Below are 17,682 nucleotides of genomic sequence, written 5' to 3' on the forward strand. Positions count from 1 at the left end.
AAAAAGGTAAGTAAATAATAAATGGTCTTGGCTACTAAGGTGAAATGTACGGCTAAAGTCTACTGTAAATCTGAAATGACTTGGACAAATAAAAGGCTCAGAATGGCCAATAAAAATCTCAATCGAAAAAAACAAGTTTAACAAAAAGAAAATATGAAGGACGTAATTCAGCAAAGTGGAGGTGGATGGACTGTCGAGGAGCCCGGCTAGTTTCGCACGGAGTTTTCCAAGGACTCTCCGTCAGCGTCTACATCCTCATAGCCTCGTAGCTCGCTGGAAATGTGGATTTCAACTGTACTAGACTCTGAACCTAGCAAGACAAGATAAGGGTTGATTACTGGATGTTACTGCACGACACTGACATAATCATCTTCTGTATAATAAACGTGAACATGTGCAGGGTTATGTGTAGAAAACCAATAAACTCGTCCTGTTTTGGTCTGACGCTGCACTTCAACACAAACTGATTGAGGGGTTGTATAAATAAATGAAAACCATAAAACCTTTAAAAGAACTTTATTTCTTTTTTAGTACTTGTCAAGTCAGAGATGCTGATGACGAAGACACTGAAACACCTTTGTACAGGTTTTACAAACAAGGGTTATTAAACAATTTGGTGTTTGGTAACACTTACATGCAATTGCCAGTTTGTAAGCTACATTAGTTCAGTCTGATGGAACTGATCTGATTACTGATGAGAATTTATCATTTTTATTGGACTTGATGAATAATAAAAACCAGCTTGACAAGCTGAAACAGACTGGACTTGACAGCCTATTTCTTGTTTCATAATATTGCAGAAAGTCCCTCACATCCATACTGAAAAGTTCTCTTTCTTTGCTTCGTGTCATCCTCCCCACCATGTATCCTGCTGGAACTGGTTCTTAGCTTGACAGTAAAAATTCACCTTCATATTAGACTGCATTAGATTCAGGTATGCATGTACAGATCTGTGTAAACGTATTGAGCTACTTTATAAACTGCAAACAAACCAGGAAAAATATGTGGCAACTTGTTAAAACACATAAGTATAAGTAGAAAAACCGTATAAAAAGATATAAACAACTTCCAAGCTTTTCAGTGAATATTTGACCATATTTATTGTTTGTTTAAGCAATAGTTCTCCAGCTTTATGGAAGGACTTTCCAAAGCTTCCTTTGGAAGTTAGCTGCCTTTTGTTCAGGTCTGGGCTTTGTGGAGGATTCATCCCCCCGTAAGACTGGTTGCCACTGATTTTCACTCCAGTTCCTGTGTTATTTGGCATGCCTTTGCCTCTTCTCCCTCCTTGAGGGTTTCTTCTTGACAGCCACTCTTCCACAGAGATCATTTCTGATGAGGCTTCAGTGAACACATGAATCAAACGAAGGGCCGGATGCATCTCTCAGGTCCTGTGTCAGGTCTTCGCTGGACCTTGTCCAAGTTTTTAATGAATCAAGTTACTGTTCATCTGCTGCAGATATATATTTTCATTTTAGACCTGCTTCTTATCTTTTCCTCCATTTGTCAAATTTCCCTCAAAATAAAGACTAACTAGTTTGAGCCAAGATGAGCCACGATTTCAGCAAACCGCTCTGGGAGTTTCTTTGTTGGCAGAAAAAAATAGCACTTGTCTGTCTGTTAAACGGTGTTATCATATTTCTACAGATGCAACTAAATAAATGGAAAAGTAGTTATCTCTCCTTTAAATAGGCAGCTAGTAACAAAGTGCTGAAAAATACTAGTTAAATGAAGTTATTTGGTCAAGTTGTCTAGAGTGCAGACACTATATTTGATCTTTCCTTCAGCTGGGTGTTTGTTTTTAGTCTGCAATGATTTTAATGTATGGAGTGACGATGAAAATAGTCAGGCACGCGGACCGGCGCTGACAATGAGTGAAACAGCTGATGTCTGGAGAAAAGATCTTTAAAAATCCTGGAGAACCATTACTTAAGACCACTTTAGGAGTTAACAAGGCTACTGTGAAGCAAAATATAAAGAAGTGAGTTGTTACCCAAGACTTTTGTACAGGACTGTATATCCAGCAGCTGAGCATTTTTTCCCTGTTTGTCTGCATATTTAACAGCTTTCTGCTCATCATCTGACTATGTGGAAATAATGACTCTTAAAGCTCAGTGTTGACGGCTTGTTGCCTGGAACTGAAGGTCACAAGGTGCGACCACAGTTAACATCTTCACTGATAAAATTACACAGCGAACAAGCATGTCTGTCAATTGTGGATTCAGATACACTCTGTATTGCTTTGATCAGTTTCATTATTTGAAGAAAATCCATAAATTCCCATGCAACCACTTTCATGCTACTGTACTAATCGGTGCAGATCAAGACAAACGATTCTGCAGGGTGTTAAAGGCAAGAGTCACCAAGAACATTGGAATATAAAAATATTTTTAAAAAGGAATCATCAATCATGGATAGTTTTTTGTTCTTTGTCTCCAGATCTTCAACACAGAAGCTTATTCAATTTATTTATAGAAAACATTCTGCTTTGGAAATGTCTCCCAGCAGATGTAATGGCATATGCTCATCTCCATAGAAATGACCTAACTCATACTGGAAGCATGATGCTCACATGACTTATACCATTAATCACCAGCCCTGATAAACCGGTGAGCTGTTCCCACCACTGGCAGGCCAATTACCTTCTGAGAGGACACTGATGGCATCAGAGTGGTGCTGTCCATTCCCCATCATGCTTTTCTGGGCTTCCTGAACATGACTCTGGTAGAGGAGAGTCGTTCCCACCACTTGGTTTTGACCAGCTGTGTTAGGAACTGAGGTAGAACCTGAGTCCCAGGCCAGCTCCCGGCTCCGCTGCAGGCTGAGGTCGACATCCAAGCCCGTCCAGCCATGAAAGGCCAGCGTGTTGAGGAAAGCCTGCATGGGGTTCAGGATGCCCTAATGTAGAATAAAATAAAGGATTAAAAATGGATTTTTAAAAAAAAGGTGCCTGTCACCTTAATATTCTTTTTAGAAGTCTCATTTAACCCACCATGATAAACCACGTGGTGAGGGCTGCGTTCCTGATATCCCTAAAACTGCTGTCATTGATGTCTGTTTGCATCTCCAGGTAGAAGAGGAGGCTCTCGTTGATGAGGTTTGGAGCCCAGCTGAAAACAAAAAAAAAGAAGGTTCCTTCTCACAAAAAATGACCAAAAACTAATAAACTTGGAATAAAAAGAGAGCAACATAAATGCTGTTAATGTAACAGCAACATTTTAAGTGTCTATTATTGCTGAACATTTTATAGCCATATTGATTATTTGCTGCTGGTTTTCATTGATTCTCACACGCCAGTAAAACTTATTACCAGCATCTGTGGTCTTTAACTATTACTGAACCTTTACTATGTCTGGACAAAGTAATTCATCACAGATCAACAAAACAAAGCATCAACGTTGACATAAAACTTGCAACTGCAGAAGATTTTTATAAGAGACAAAGTGTGAATAAATTTAAGGGGACTTCAGTGTAGATTTTCTCTGATTTTCTTTACTCATTGGTGGTTAAATGCTGCATTGTTTCTTTGTTAGGTGCAAAACCATTTTGAGCCACTGTGAGGTTACCAGGCAACCAAAAGACACTACAATAATGTGCTGCCCTTTGCAAATCATGACACATCTCACTAACGCAACCACAACTTCCTCACTTGTTCTAGCTTCTTTATGTATTTCACAAAAGCAATGAGTGAGGAGGGAAGGGAAAAGAGAGTGATGAAACAGTGCAGCACGGTGTGTTGTGATCCTGTGTAACTACTTGGTTGTCTCTGATACTAAAGGGATTTGAATATATTTGAGTGAAAGGTTGTTCATAAGGAAGAAGCTGGTATTTCCAGTGATTCTGTAATGCAATAATTCTGAACGCACGAGACAGAGGAAACATGGAGTTTATTCTATTTGAACACAGAAGTCAGAACTGCAGTGTTCCCAGTTGGAAAAGGATCATTTTTCTAATTGGAAAACTTAATAAGAAGAAATATGTAATATTAAATGTGTATAAACTGACAGAAAAATGTACAATATGTAAAATAAATTCAAAACTAGATTTTGCTTTGATCTCAAAATGTGGTGAATGGGTTGTTCAGTGTGTTTTATACACAATGATAAGTTGACATTTTTATCTGAATTTATTTTGATTGTCTTTTAGTTGATTGTAATTGTTTTACTTTTAGTTGTAGTATTTTACATTTTAATTGTCCTCTTGAATGTTATTTATTCTGTTTTCAGTTTTAACCCACACAATGTGGCACTTTGTTCAACGCTGTTGTTTTTAAAGTGCCTTATAAATAAAATTGCATTGCATTGTTTGCACCCAACTGAAAACAAACAAACAAACAAGCATATATTTTTTTAAATGTTACCTCCAGTGAAATGAAAAATACTTTATTTATCCCAGAAGGAAATTCTAAAATCCTCAACTTAAGAAAAACCCTCGCTCTGCCGCTGCAAGGACTTCAGTGTGTGACATCCATATGTGGTGATACTTGATGGTGTACTCAGTTTGTGCTATGTCATTTCAGCATAACAGAAAGTTCATCTTATGTTTTTATGTTGCCAAAGCATAATATCTATTATAAAACATTTATAAACTGACTACTAAAAAATATACAATATATATGAAGTGCACAACTAAAGAATTCAGTAAATCTAAACCCTGCAAGCCTCAAAGATTTATCTGTGAGTGGTGAGTGAGAATCAGTGAAATAGCTTCACTTGCCTGCATATTTCTTCTTTTTTTGTTTTATTTTGACGCATTTGGTCTCTTTGTTATGACTTCTATGTGATATTCTTCCCTTAAAATATGTTCATGTTGAGCCTCTGATATGACAAACATTTAACAATGCTGGTCACAAGTGTTAAAAGGTCAAAGGAGCACACATGTGACATTACACAAAGAATGTATGTTTTACAATCACTAATAATCAGTACTTCACTAAAAGCTCTTTCAAACATAAATATGTTTGAACACATAGCAGTGGAAGAAGGATCGAAACAACCAGCAAAGAGGTGCAAGAAGAAACAACTGGAGGCATTTGGTGTTGCACAATAATCTGCAACCAAATCTGTGTCTTTGCTACTCAACTATTAGGGCCTACTGGAAACCAGAGACACCAGTAACTCTTGGCAGAAGTGGAATGGAATGGGAACTTACCAAACAAAGAAAACCAACATAATTTTAAAGAAGCGTATTTTGATCTCATTGGCCAGCCGTCTCTCATTTTCTGTATAGATTCCCTGCCGTCCTTTCAGTAAAGACGTCACTGTGGAAAGAAGCAGACAAAAAGTTTGTTTCCTCCCTCCTATACTGGTGGGACCGTTGTTTTTAATCGAGCTCTTCAAGAGTAACTGACCTGCAGATATGGTCCGACTGAAGAAGACAGGATTAGCTACAAGAACGAGCAGCATCGGTGCGTATGTGGTGACGTAGTGAGGAATAGCATGCTGGAGGCCTTGCTCACAACTACAAAAGAGGAACACATCATTTACTCAGCACTGCAAAACACAACTTCACCCATCATAACTCAACATGTTTTCTTTTTTAGTTATGATGAGAGGAGACAAACACCCCGAGTACATTTAAAACATAGTAAACTCTGAGAGGTACTTTTGACAAGATGAAAGCATCTTACTCAGAGATGGATGGGTAGTAGAGCATGGCCACTCCTTCAACACATAGCAGTACAGCCAGACCCCATGTAATCATGTGGTAGAGGACAATGGTGCTGAAGGGGGTAAGAAACAAGTCATGAGACCTCTGCACAGCACATGCTGCAGCTCTCTATCTTCCAGATCATTTTTTTCTACACACAAAAAAAACCATCTACTCTGACAGGGGGAAGGAGGGGGGGAAAAAAGAGTTTGATGTCTTCAGGTCTTTACAAAGACTTGTGCTCCATCCTGCTATAGGAGGAAGTGTTGAGGTGATAATGAATTATAGATGAAAAGTGAGGTGAAGAGAACCTGATCCCTGCAGAGGTTTTCACCACCAGGAAGACGTCAACAGCGTAACAAAAGGTCCACCAAAAAGAGGCGCTGAAAAACAACTGGATCCACATCTGTAACACAGGAAAAAAGGGACAATTACTGTATGGACAGCTCATCGTTTTAACAAGTGTGACAAACCGCGCCATGGCTGTTTAAAGCAAGTCCCTGTGACACATATTTTACACTCAGCTGTGCACATGTCTGCTGAGTGGCATGCATCAGCACAAACGGCCTAACCGTGACATCAGGGCTTTCCTGAATCATGCATGATTGAAAGAACAAAGTCGCAATCCTGCAATCTGTTAAGCAAGACACGATGTGCTTTGGCTCAGTTGGCATCACAGTGACACCGAGCTCTTCTCTGTGGAGTGTCGCGTAGTACATACTGCACTGCCAATGCAGAAGACCTCCGGCAACACGTCTGTGTTGTTGGCCACCGAGATGCCCTCCACGACGTTTGGCAGGCCCAGCCACATGGATGATCTGATGATGATGCCTGAAAGAGGAAGAGAGACGTGGACAAGCTGAACCAACTCCACTCTGCAAGACGACACAACTGGGAGTTGTAAACACAAACACAAGCATGGGAAACACCTTAGCAGGGAATGCAACACTGATCTGGCTTTGATTAACATTTAAACACGTCAGATTTCTTTTCTTGGCCTTCATTAGCAGCGCTTGAGTTAATTACTGTCAGTCAGGGAGTCCTTTTAATGATAGCTTTACATCATGGAAATGTGAGCTTCCAGCGGGTGTGTTTTTATAAGGGTGTTTCCATTTCCTCCATGAAGCTGGAAAAAAAAAAAAAAAAAGTAGGAGCTCTCCTGGAAATCTCGAGGCAGTGCAGACTGCATGCTGTTCTGTATTTCACTTTTAAACTGTGTCATCAGTGAACTTCCAGCTGTTCAGACTGCCAGCCATGAGGGGATCTCAGTGGGCATGGAAACACATGACTTCTCCTGCTTCCCTTCTCACCAAGAGCAGGGATGAATGAACAGTTCAAACGTCAGAAATAGTTTTCCATGCATGTGTTGTAACAGTTTGAGTGATAATCTGTGTTTTGGGAGAAATATTTTGCACTTGAATCATCACAAAAACTGGAATTGAGTTGCAATGAGTCCCTTTTTTTTTTTTTTTAGTCTTGATTCATTGTTTTGTTGGGGATGCTTTAAAGATCTTTCTCAAAAGTTCCTGATTGCAAATGAGTTTCTCTTTTCTTTATCTAAGGTTATAAAAGCGCGTGCAACCAACGTGTTAAACAGAAAGAATTCGCGTGCGTAATTAAACCCAGAGCGCGCCACCGTGAAGCCCACGTCGCCCAATTCACAGTAGACACAAAAATAATCTAGGTCAACCTCGTGCTCCTGCTTTACCTGCGCATCCCAGGATGTCACACACACTGATGATGAAGAGTATCCGCGACGAGGACGCGGGCCGTGGCAGTGGGTACTGGCCGAGCCTCCTGTACCCTTTGCGCTTCGGCAGAACTTGTAGAAAAGCAAAAATGAAACTCAAACAGGCGCTTCCCAGAGTCAGAGCGCCGAACAGGACTGGCTGGAAGGTGACCACGAACTCCGTGGCTGCGTCCCGGTTCGGGCAGCAGAAAGTCTCCAGCCGTGGAGAGGCCATCACGGAGCGACGGAGCCCACTGGGGTATGGTGCAAAGAAAAGGAAGAAAGGGGGAGAGAAAAGCGGAGGAAATGGCTGAGTCCATGCGCCAGCTCTCTGACAAATCACGGGGTTGATTCATCATGTGCTTCCATTTAATCCCTGAAGTTATAGCTTAACTCTGCAACACAATGCAGGAAACCGACAAAAGGACTGTTGTGTGGAAGAGGTGATAAGCTCCAGTGGGCCTTTAAAGTTGTAGGTTTCATTTGCTTATTCTGCGTTTATTTATTTACTATTTTACTTGTCCAAACACTGCTAACTGAGTTATTAAGGCAAGTGAATTAGGTCACGTCAGGTGTAATAAAGCAGCAGAAAAATGCACCAAGGAAACCAGTGCGCATACTGGAAACATCAGTCAGTGGATGACATTCCAGTGTGGCCTGCAGCAGTCTCACTGAGTTAATCCAAATGACCCCTTCAAAAATCTTTTTAAAAAATCAGAGCATTGATGCAGATTTGGATTTTGGGCTCTCACACAAGTTTTCATACTTAAAGTTGAGATTAGGATATTTGATTTTCAGTTTTGATTGCACTGAAGTTGATATAATATCAGCTAAGAATCTTTCATTTGGAACATTTAAAAATTTAGAATAAGAATAAGGCTTTTATACAAAAAACAAAACATTTCCCTTTATTAAGGATATAATCTCAGTCGAATCATACAATGTCATCATGTGAATTTACAAAAAGTAAAGAAAAGCGTGTTTGATGAGATTATTCTCCTCTTAATAATACCAGATGATGCTTCACTATATGTCGTTACAAAAGCCTGATTAGTCCCCTTTACCTTGTGAGGAACATGTGTAGGTACATGTCTGGCAGCACTTTAATGTCAAACAGGAGCAAACTCCTACAGGACAATGACTGCAGAGGATATTGACACATTTTTCAGGGAACTACCCACAAGTTTAGCTGTATTGATCATTCCACAGTTGCACAATCCACATTCCACAAGTTTTATCATGTTGTAAAAGGTGATTAATCAGGCTACTATCTAAATTAAAAAAGAAGAATAAAAATGCAACAAGCAAAAATCAACTTACTTTTTTATAAGCTTATCTATTGTCAATGATAATACCATACCACATGTTTTTATCTGGGGGCTGTCAGACAGTATGAACAAGATTTTTATCTCTATCATCTGTTTTATACATTGTTTTCTTTAAACAGATTTCCCATGTTTTGCTAGACATTCAATATCAGGAACCTGCAGATGAGAAACCAGAGGGGACCTCCATTACTCACTCCATAAACTAGTAAGGGCTGTGGTTAATGGCAGAGGCTTAATCCATCTATTTGATTAGCCTCAGGATGTCTGTTGGGACTCAATGAGACCTTGAAATTAAATGAAGCCACCTGGAGGGGAGAAATGTCCCCTGATAACCTCTACATGCAGTGTAAATGAGGACAACAATCTTGAAACATCAAATCTTTCCAAGCAATGTCATTTTCTGAAAAATGAAAAGGACTTCTGCACTGGTATCACTGCACATCATGGACTAGTAGGCCATCGATAAATCAAGTATTGTGCTAACTAGCTAAAGTGTAATCTGTAGGATTCTCCTCATAGAGATTATGTAGTTTTACACTTGGAGTCTGCTGTCACGATGCTGGATTTGAATCGTGTGCAAATGTACATTTATACATACAAACAACCAGCACATGCAAATAATGCATGTAATTTGAGCTCATGTGGACATGCTACAACTGCAAAGGGAAGCAGGGCTGCTATTTTCAAAAGAAACCTGCATTTTTACAAGTTTATGTGGAAAAGATGCAGTGCAGAAAGATGCACAAATCGCTGGTTGTCATATATTCATATTTATTTTAGTAGCTGATCAAAAGTCACTTTTAAAAATAAGTTATTCAATAAAACCAACAAAATGAACACCAGTAACCTCTAAATCAGTCAGAAATTATTGTTATTTGTAAAAATGAGGTACATTTAAGACTAGAATCTTCAAGTTTAGCTTTTCGGGAAATGCTTCTTGCAAGGATGGAAAGTCTGAAGCTAAATTAAGATCATTGTCAAATAAGAGATTTTTTTTTGCTCTGCTTTAATAAGATCAGCTAACTCTTGCATGCTTGGAGCAGACATTCACCAACTCCTGATCCAGCAGAGGTCACGGCAGCTGCTCGATTTGCTCGCTTGGCCTGAGATCTGAGCAATCTGGTGGACATTTGAAACAAAGCATCAATGCCCTTCAGTACTCAGTACAACAGAGAGGCCATTCATTCAGTTCGTACAATGGTATTGTAATCCATATGCACCTTTCACTGACAAGGCACAAAGTCAATTGTACAGCAAGCTTGTAGGCTGCTGCCAGGGATTAAGCACACCCTCAGGAATACAGTATGACTATTGACTTGCTTTGAACATCTGCTCTCTGTGACTGCCCTCTGCTGGTCCACACTTACTGTAATTTGATTGAAGCTGGAAAGAAAAAGGCAGGAGATGCTGCGGACACAAAGCACCTGGCAAAGGTTGTGTGTGAAAATCATTTAACTGCTGCTATAACAAATGATTGTATTGTAGCATGGGTGCACGTGGCGCTCCAGCTCCAAATCAATATTCACAGAGCTGCAACACAGCTGTTGCCTGCAGGTCAAACATGATTTACTCATCAGAGTCATGCAGATATTGTGTGGGAACATTATTGATCTTTTAAAGCATATATCTTATTAGGCACCGCCTTTGAGTGAGAGGTTGTATTAACTTATCAAATATGGCAGTCAGATCATGTTAATGCTCAACTAGTTCTGTAAGATTTTAACTTGTTTAAAGGTGGAGTATGTAAGATTTTCAATATTTTCAAAATAAATTAACTAAAAAAATAACTACAATCATAATTAGATAGTTTTTAAAAAAAACAAAAAACATGTAGGTTCCAGTCTGTCCATATTTGATGTGTTATTAAATTACAAGTTTGATTAATGACAAAGACCCTTCTTAAATGTTTGCCTACCAGTAAAAAATAAAGTGCTTTTTGTCATTTGTCATTAATTAAACTTGTAATTTAATAACACATCAAATATGGACAGACTGGAACCTACGTGTTTAAAAAAACTATCTAATTATGATTGTAGTTATTTTATTAGTTAATTTATTTTGAAAATATTGAAAATCTTACATACTCCACCTTTAAAAGGGCAAAGAATTAAAAATAGCCAATGTGATGTTTAAGGTTTGGTGGAACAGGGAACAATAGGGAAGCATGTCAGAACTTATTATGGCCTGGAAAGTTTTTAAAGTCCACGATCCGTTAGGATGCCTGAACTTTGCACATGTTGCTGATTTCACTTCCCTTCATTCAATTCAAAACACTCCTCCAATACCAAGCATGTCTTCTCCTGCACAGGAAGGGCGGTGATGCACGGTGTCAAATTACAAACAAATTTACAAACCTGCTCTACAGACATCTCTCCCTCTCATTGGTTGGACTCAAGTCGTCACATTCAGCTCCTCTTCTTCCTCCTGCAGCGAGGAAGTGACATTATCTCACCAAAGCCTGCCTAAAAAAATGTGCCAAAATATGATCCAAATGGACAATGAGACTTCAGTCGAGCTGTAAAACAGCTCTGCGAACCAAACAGGAAGGCATGTCTGCACGCGAGGAAACTCCACAGGACCATACAGCTCAAAGCGGTGCTGCTTTTTTCTCCAATCCTTTGATGAGTGGTGAGTGGCAGCTGGAGGGGTTCCTGCTTTACACTGTCAGTATTTCAATGCATTTATGTATCAGTGTAAGCTGAGTGACCACTGTTAACTTCCCACATTAAGATGTTGAATCCGACTGGTCTCCAATTCACGACGCGGCCTTTAATGGAAGGGTTCTTGCACTACAAAGGCTTATTTCTCAGGTAAAGTTTTTTTAAAAGTATTTATTGGTACTTAAGTACTCCAGCTGATCTATTTAAGGAAGGTTTCGAGAATGATTGTTTATGTGACAAACGCAGATATGATTCTGTTTGATTAGTTAGTGTGGACTTATATGTCATATTTAAGGCTCCTTGTGTGCTGTTATTATCCACCTGCGTCTTGCTTCACAGGGAGCATGTGTAAATCTGAGCACTCTGGACCAGGTCTCACCCCTCCATGGAGCATGTGTGAAGGGTCACACAACATGTGCCAAGCTTCTGATAGAAAATGGTGCAAATGTCCGTAAAGTATTTGTCATGTGGTTCTGATTTGTTTACAGACTGAAAGAAGATGTGTTTTATTTTTCTTACAAAAAGCAAATACGCTTTACCTTTAGCTGTCATATCAATTATTGCCATCTAAAACTTGGCTTGTAGGACATTTTAGTAAGAAATTAACCAAAAATGGACAATTTCTGTCCCAATTTGTCAAAAAATGCAATGCACAAGCACAAGGCGAGCACAGTTCTCACTTTTATAAGGATGTTTCTACTGGTGTCAGGTAAACAGCTCCACCGTGGATGGACAGACTGCTTTATCAGAAGCATGCGCCCAAGGCAATGTGACCTGTGTATCGCTGCTTCTTCAGCATGGAGCAACTCCTCTGGGAAGCAGCGAATCCAGCTCTCCAATCCACTGGGCTGCAGCCAAAGGTTAGAGGTCGCATTCCACAGCAGGTTCATGAATAATCTATGCTCAGCTTAGTCAGTCTTCACAAAAAAAGCTGAAACGGTGCCAAAAAAAAAAAAGTTAGACCCACTCAGGAATGTACGATGCATAAAGCGGCCTGTTGTTGGCACGTACGAAGTCAAACGGCAGCATGTTCTCCCTGGAGATGCTGAGTGCAAGCAGACTTCAGAGATGATCCCTTCAAGTACATCACTTCTCATTGTGATGATTCTCACTCTGGTTTTTCCAGGTCACCCAGAGTGCATTGAAGCTCTTGTTCAGTATGGTGCAGATGTGGATCAGCACATCGGCACATTCGGATCCCCTCTCCAAGTCGCCTGCTCCAATCAGCAGCTGAACACTGTCAGGAAACTACTTCAGCTTGGTAAGAAGGTTTTGCAGAAATTGTGAGCATATTAAGGTATAACCTGGAAGCATCAGGGGATTTTTTTTTACAACGGTTCTGCACTGCCCCTTACTGTATGATAAAGATACAGCTAATGGCTTTACAGACTTAAACAAAACTTCCTACACACATGCAACTTTCCTAAAACTGCCAGACCTGTGCCCTAAACTGAACGGAAAGTCCATTACTGATGTTTAGGTTCGATAAACATTAATAATAATCCTGTATTTTAATGAACTAAACTGACAGATTTAATCAGACTGACATGGTTTTTGGTCAGTCCTGGACTCCCAACTGTAATTAAGTACATAGTATAGTCAGAAGTAAAGAGCTTAAAGGAGAATGTCAATTAAATTCATTGCACGCTACTGACAGGTGTTAGGGGAGTACATCTACATGTTGAAAAAAAAGTTGTGTAAAAGCCCTTTAAGCCTGCTTATGGAGCTGTGAATTATTGGATTACCTACAATCTGATGTCTCTTGAGTAAACAACAGTTAGATGTAAAACATGACAGTGAAAAGAAAGAGAAAGCTACCTTGCAGGATGCCAATTGGACTCAGAATTTCCACTTCATGTTATTCCAGATTTGGGAAAAGGCAAAATATTTGATGTAGTTTCTTATAAATGAAGATGCTGCGGTTTTTGTATAGATTTGATATATTTTTGGGTTGCTGTCATGTTGCCGGATATGCTACGAACAGAGGTGTTTCTGCAGGTACTGCATGATCAGAGGCTAAATTCTCATGTGGGATGCTGCAGAATTCATTCATTTTACCCCCAAACTGCAAAATAAGAAACAAACAAACAAAAAAAAGAAACAAAAAACACACACACACACACACAAACACACCACATTTCAAAGTTTATATGCAAAATCAAATTAATAAGAGTCAGATATTTTCTTGAGTGATATGTGTATTTGTAATGAAATAGATATACTTTACTTGTCAGACTCTACAAAGACATCACGTGACATCCGAAACATGACAGATTTAATGTGTCTGCACCCGTGTTAATGAAGGAAAAAGTACAATATTTTCATGAGTGTCCAATAACTGTACTGTTGGCGCTAATGTCGCGAAAACATCTTGCCTAATGTGTCCTCCATTTCAGGTGCCAGTGCAAACAGGAGTGTTTCCGGGGAATCGCCCCTGCACACTGCCGCTAGTCTGTCCAACTCTGAGTTGGTGTCTGTCCTGCTCGATCATGGAGCAGACCGCCTCCTCCTGAACTCAGAGGGCAAACAGCCGGTGGACCTCGCAGCTCCTGACAGCTTAGCAGGGAGACTCCTAAGACAAGCAGGAGGTATTCAGACCACAGAAACCAAGTAACCTCAGAGTAGAAGGGTGTTTAAAGCCTGTGTATTGGGCTGATGCTGTAGGCAGGAGCAGATGATGAGAAAAGCAAACATTTCTCTTTAATAATGGCTGCTGCTTGTCCCCAGGAGTGTCTTCTCTAATGCAGCTGTGCCGCCTGTACATCAGGAAAACTGTGGGCAAACAGAGGCTGGGTGAGATACGCGACCTTCACCTCCCTACAGAGCTGATACACTATCTTCTCTACCAGTCTGACTTGAAGGGGGAAATAACACAATGACATTTTTCTACCGTTCAATCTGAGACTTTGAGCCACGCAGTTTGGCCACTAGGGGGCGAGCTTGTACAAACTCTCAGGATAATTCCTCTTTTCAAAATACACCTAAAACTCAGTTTTTAAAGCTCAATCTTCACTAAATCATGACTTTACACACTTAAAAGTCTTGGAACATGATGCCTTAATGAAATGTTAATAATTGATATCCTCTTTGAAGTGAGAATAAAAGCATGTTAATGTGAACTCAATACGTTGACACTACTGGAAAATTATTTTTAATCCAACAGAAGAATCCTCATGATTATTTCATTTCTTCTGTGCTGCAGTAAAAGGAGCGTGGCTCATTATATTGTGTAATATGTAACACAAATGTTTTTTTCATAATGAAAAAACAAACAAACACATAATTAAACCACAGCTCTCTCAGGTCAGATGCTTCCCTCAGACTGGAAAAAGTATTAATTAGTGCTTTATGTGTTATTGTGCATGTAAGAGGATGGCTGCTACGTTTTCCAGTAGTTTCTAGCATGATCATAAGCTCCACACGAACCAGCACAGGTGCTATCTTCTCTAGGTTTTGTTCTCATCTACAACCCCAATAAGATGTGTTGCTGTGTAAAATGGAAGCAAAACCAGAATACAATTATTTGTCAGTCTCATTAACGCCTTCTCAAATGAGCAGAGGTTGACTAACCTGCAACAAACGGTGTTCAAACAATTTAAGAAAAACATATCTCAGTGTAAACTGCGAAGACTTAGAAGATCCCACTATCTGTTTATCAGAACATTAGAACACTCCCAGAAATCACTGTCCATCAAAACAGCTCACTTTGGAATCCACAAATGCAGATTAAAGCTGTGTCATGCGAGCAGGAAGCCATGTGTGAACACGATAAAAAAAAAAAACGCCCCCATGTTCTCCGGGGAACAGCTCATTTAAAATGGTCTGAAGGAAAGAGAAAAACTGTGCTGTGGTCAGATGGATCAAAATTTGCCTCATTTTGGAAACCATGGACGCTGTGTCCTAAAGAGGAGAGTTATCATTAGCTTGTTATCAGCAGACATTTTAAACGCCTGATGTATGGGCTTGCATTCGTGCTGATGGGATGGAAGTTTACACATCTGTAAAGGCTCCATCAATGCTGAAAAGTGCATAGATGTTTTAGTGCAACTCGTGCTCCCATCCAGACAATGTCTCTTTGAGGGGACCCTGCAGATTCCAGTCAGACAATAGTAAATGAGATGCTGCCTCCATCACACCAGCTTGGCTTTACCAAGAGAAGAGTCTGGCCTGCCTGTCGTCCAGACATTTCCCAAAAGAAAACTTCTGGCACATCATGAATAAAAAATGTGACAACAAAGGTCTAGGACTGTTACCCAGCTAAAATCCTGCAATCCTGCAGAATGGGACATCATTCCTCTCCTTCAACTCCAGTAACTGGTCTTTTCACTTCCCAGATGTTCACATACAGTTGTTAAACGAAGGGTTGGGGGGGGGGTTTACACCACGATGAACATCACCATATTTCAACTGTAATCAAATTTGATATGAGGTAATATTTGAAATAAAATGGTAAAATATCTGTTTAAGCACCTAATACTTTGTTTTATTATGAATAAAATATGGGTTTTAAGGTTTACAAATAACTGCTTTTTAGTTTCTACGTACATTTTACAAAATGCCCCAACATTTCTGGAATGAGGGTTGTAGCATTGTGGTTTGCAATATGCTGCTTTTAATTAGAAAGCAGTGATGATTTATTATGAAATTCTTAGATAGAAATATTGCTTTTCTGGCGCTGCTGTACTGAACAACTCAAACATGTCCTGCACACACTGTAAATAAACAAAACAGAGTTTTGGGGGTTGGTGTGTTTGTGACTTATTTATGAGAGCAAGCCTCGTAAATAACGGTGACATGGAGCGTTTGTATGAATCAAATAATTTGAATCCAGCTACGCTCTTTAACCGGTTACTCCATATACAGGAGAATCAATTAACTCTTTGGCTTACTGTATGAAAATGGAGCTTTGCTGACAGTAAATTAAACAAATTGTAAAGTGTATTGAATATTTTTTATGTCAAGAACAAAGGATGCAACGTTGTATTTAAATGATGACTTCCCTGCTTATAAAATATAATATCTACAAGATGCTGGTTGATTTTATTATTAATGTACAACCTGAAGCTGAAACTTGAGATACAAAACGGACTGTATCCTTCTTTCTTTCTTCATTCATCTATTTTTTTTTTTCTTTTGGCCACACAGTTCTCTTAGTTATAAGGTTCAAGTCCTTTATAATAACTCTGAGCAGCTTCTGAGGCTGTCAAATTTCCTCCCCTTTTCAGAGTCTTCAGAGGGCTTACTGATGTCTGATCTGTATCTGTTTAAACAATCAGGCCAGAGGGAGCGAAAGGAGAAAACAGATTTAGATGCAGCTTCCTGTGAAGTTTGTGAAGAAAATTTTGCTTTTATTTGCAATGAATGATGTTTTCCTGCTCTATATGATACACATTGATTTTAATAGGTCATTTGGAGACGATGAACAGACGTCTTCTAGATGGAGACAAAAGCGACACTTACTCAACTCACCCACATGCTTCTAGTTAAATGCAGTACTCATTAAGTTTCCATTGATTCCCTCTGTCCCAATTTGCCAACCAAACTAAATCATCATCTCCTCCAACACTGTGTGGGTGCTCGGGGAGAGGCACACGCTGGAGCCGGTTTCGATTTAACCGGTGTTTAATGTAAAATCAATACCACAGAGGAGCTTCTGACTTCTGCAGCTGCCGGGAAACACGTCCACCACCAGTAATTAGTGGGATGAAGACAATCTGGTGAGATGACTGTCAGGGAATCGTTGTCATGTGACTGCTTAAATAATGCTCCTCTTCCAGTCATTGTGGCGTGGTGCTCTGTGAAGTGTATCCCAACACTTTTCCTGGGTTCAGCCAGGTACAATGTGGCACTCAGATGCACTTAAAATCAACCCACATACGTGTGATACCAAAGCTTTTACTAGTATTCTCCAGAGGAATACACTCCATTAAACCCCCATCTTTTCTTTTCCCTTCCTGTTGTTGAGTGCATTGGCACTTTCTACCAAAATAGTGCAAAATGGATTATTTTTTTTTTTTTAGTGGGGATTTAAGTGAAAGACACACATGGAAGTTTTATATCCGGTGCACAAACAGAGTCGTGACAAAGAAAGAACAACTTCTATTGTATTTCAAGTTTTACGTTTAGGTATATAATAAAATCATCTGCTACGTACCATGGCTCATAATGAGATAAATCAAACCTCGAAGGAACATGTGTGCGACGTATTATACAACCAGATTATTTAATAAAAACTGAGCCAAAAATGAAAAAACAATCTGTGGAAACTAAGGACAACTCAGGATTTAGTAGAATTCAAAGCTGAATTGTTGAGTGCAAG

General features: G+C 39.6%; 2 protein-coding genes across 2 annotated transcripts; one reads left to right on the forward strand and one right to left on the reverse strand.

Annotated features, from left to right (window-relative positions):
- Window positions 1-167: 167 nt before the first annotated feature.
- Window positions 168-7,610, reverse strand: gpr143 (G protein-coupled receptor 143; the record flags this gene model as incomplete). The annotated part of the gene is made up of 9 exons (XM_079254187.1): window positions 168-310; window positions 2,640-2,895; window positions 2,990-3,107; window positions 5,149-5,257; window positions 5,348-5,457; window positions 5,627-5,719; window positions 5,958-6,052; window positions 6,368-6,477; window positions 7,355-7,610. 9 exons carry the CDS (start codon window positions 7,608-7,610, stop codon window positions 207-209), a joined length of 1,251 nt encoding a protein of 416 aa, XP_079110313.1. The 3' UTR covers window positions 168-206.
- Window positions 7,611-11,252: 3,642 nt separating this feature from the next.
- On the forward strand, window positions 11,253-14,593 carry LOC306766239 (ankyrin repeat and SOCS box protein 9-like; the record flags this gene model as incomplete). Its single annotated transcript, XM_079253886.1, has 7 exons — window positions 11,253-11,331; window positions 11,434-11,513; window positions 11,703-11,810; window positions 12,073-12,223; window positions 12,490-12,624; window positions 13,760-13,951; window positions 14,091-14,593. 7 exons carry the CDS (start codon window positions 11,253-11,255, stop codon window positions 14,240-14,242), a joined length of 897 nt encoding a protein of 298 aa, XP_079110012.1. The 3' UTR covers window positions 14,243-14,593.
- Window positions 14,594-17,682: the final 3,089 nt, after the last annotated feature.

This window comes from Telmatherina bonti (assembly GCF_933228915.1).
Source record: "Telmatherina bonti genome assembly, chromosome: 15".
NCBI lineage: Eukaryota > Metazoa > Chordata > Actinopteri > Atheriniformes > Telmatherinidae > Telmatherina > Telmatherina bonti.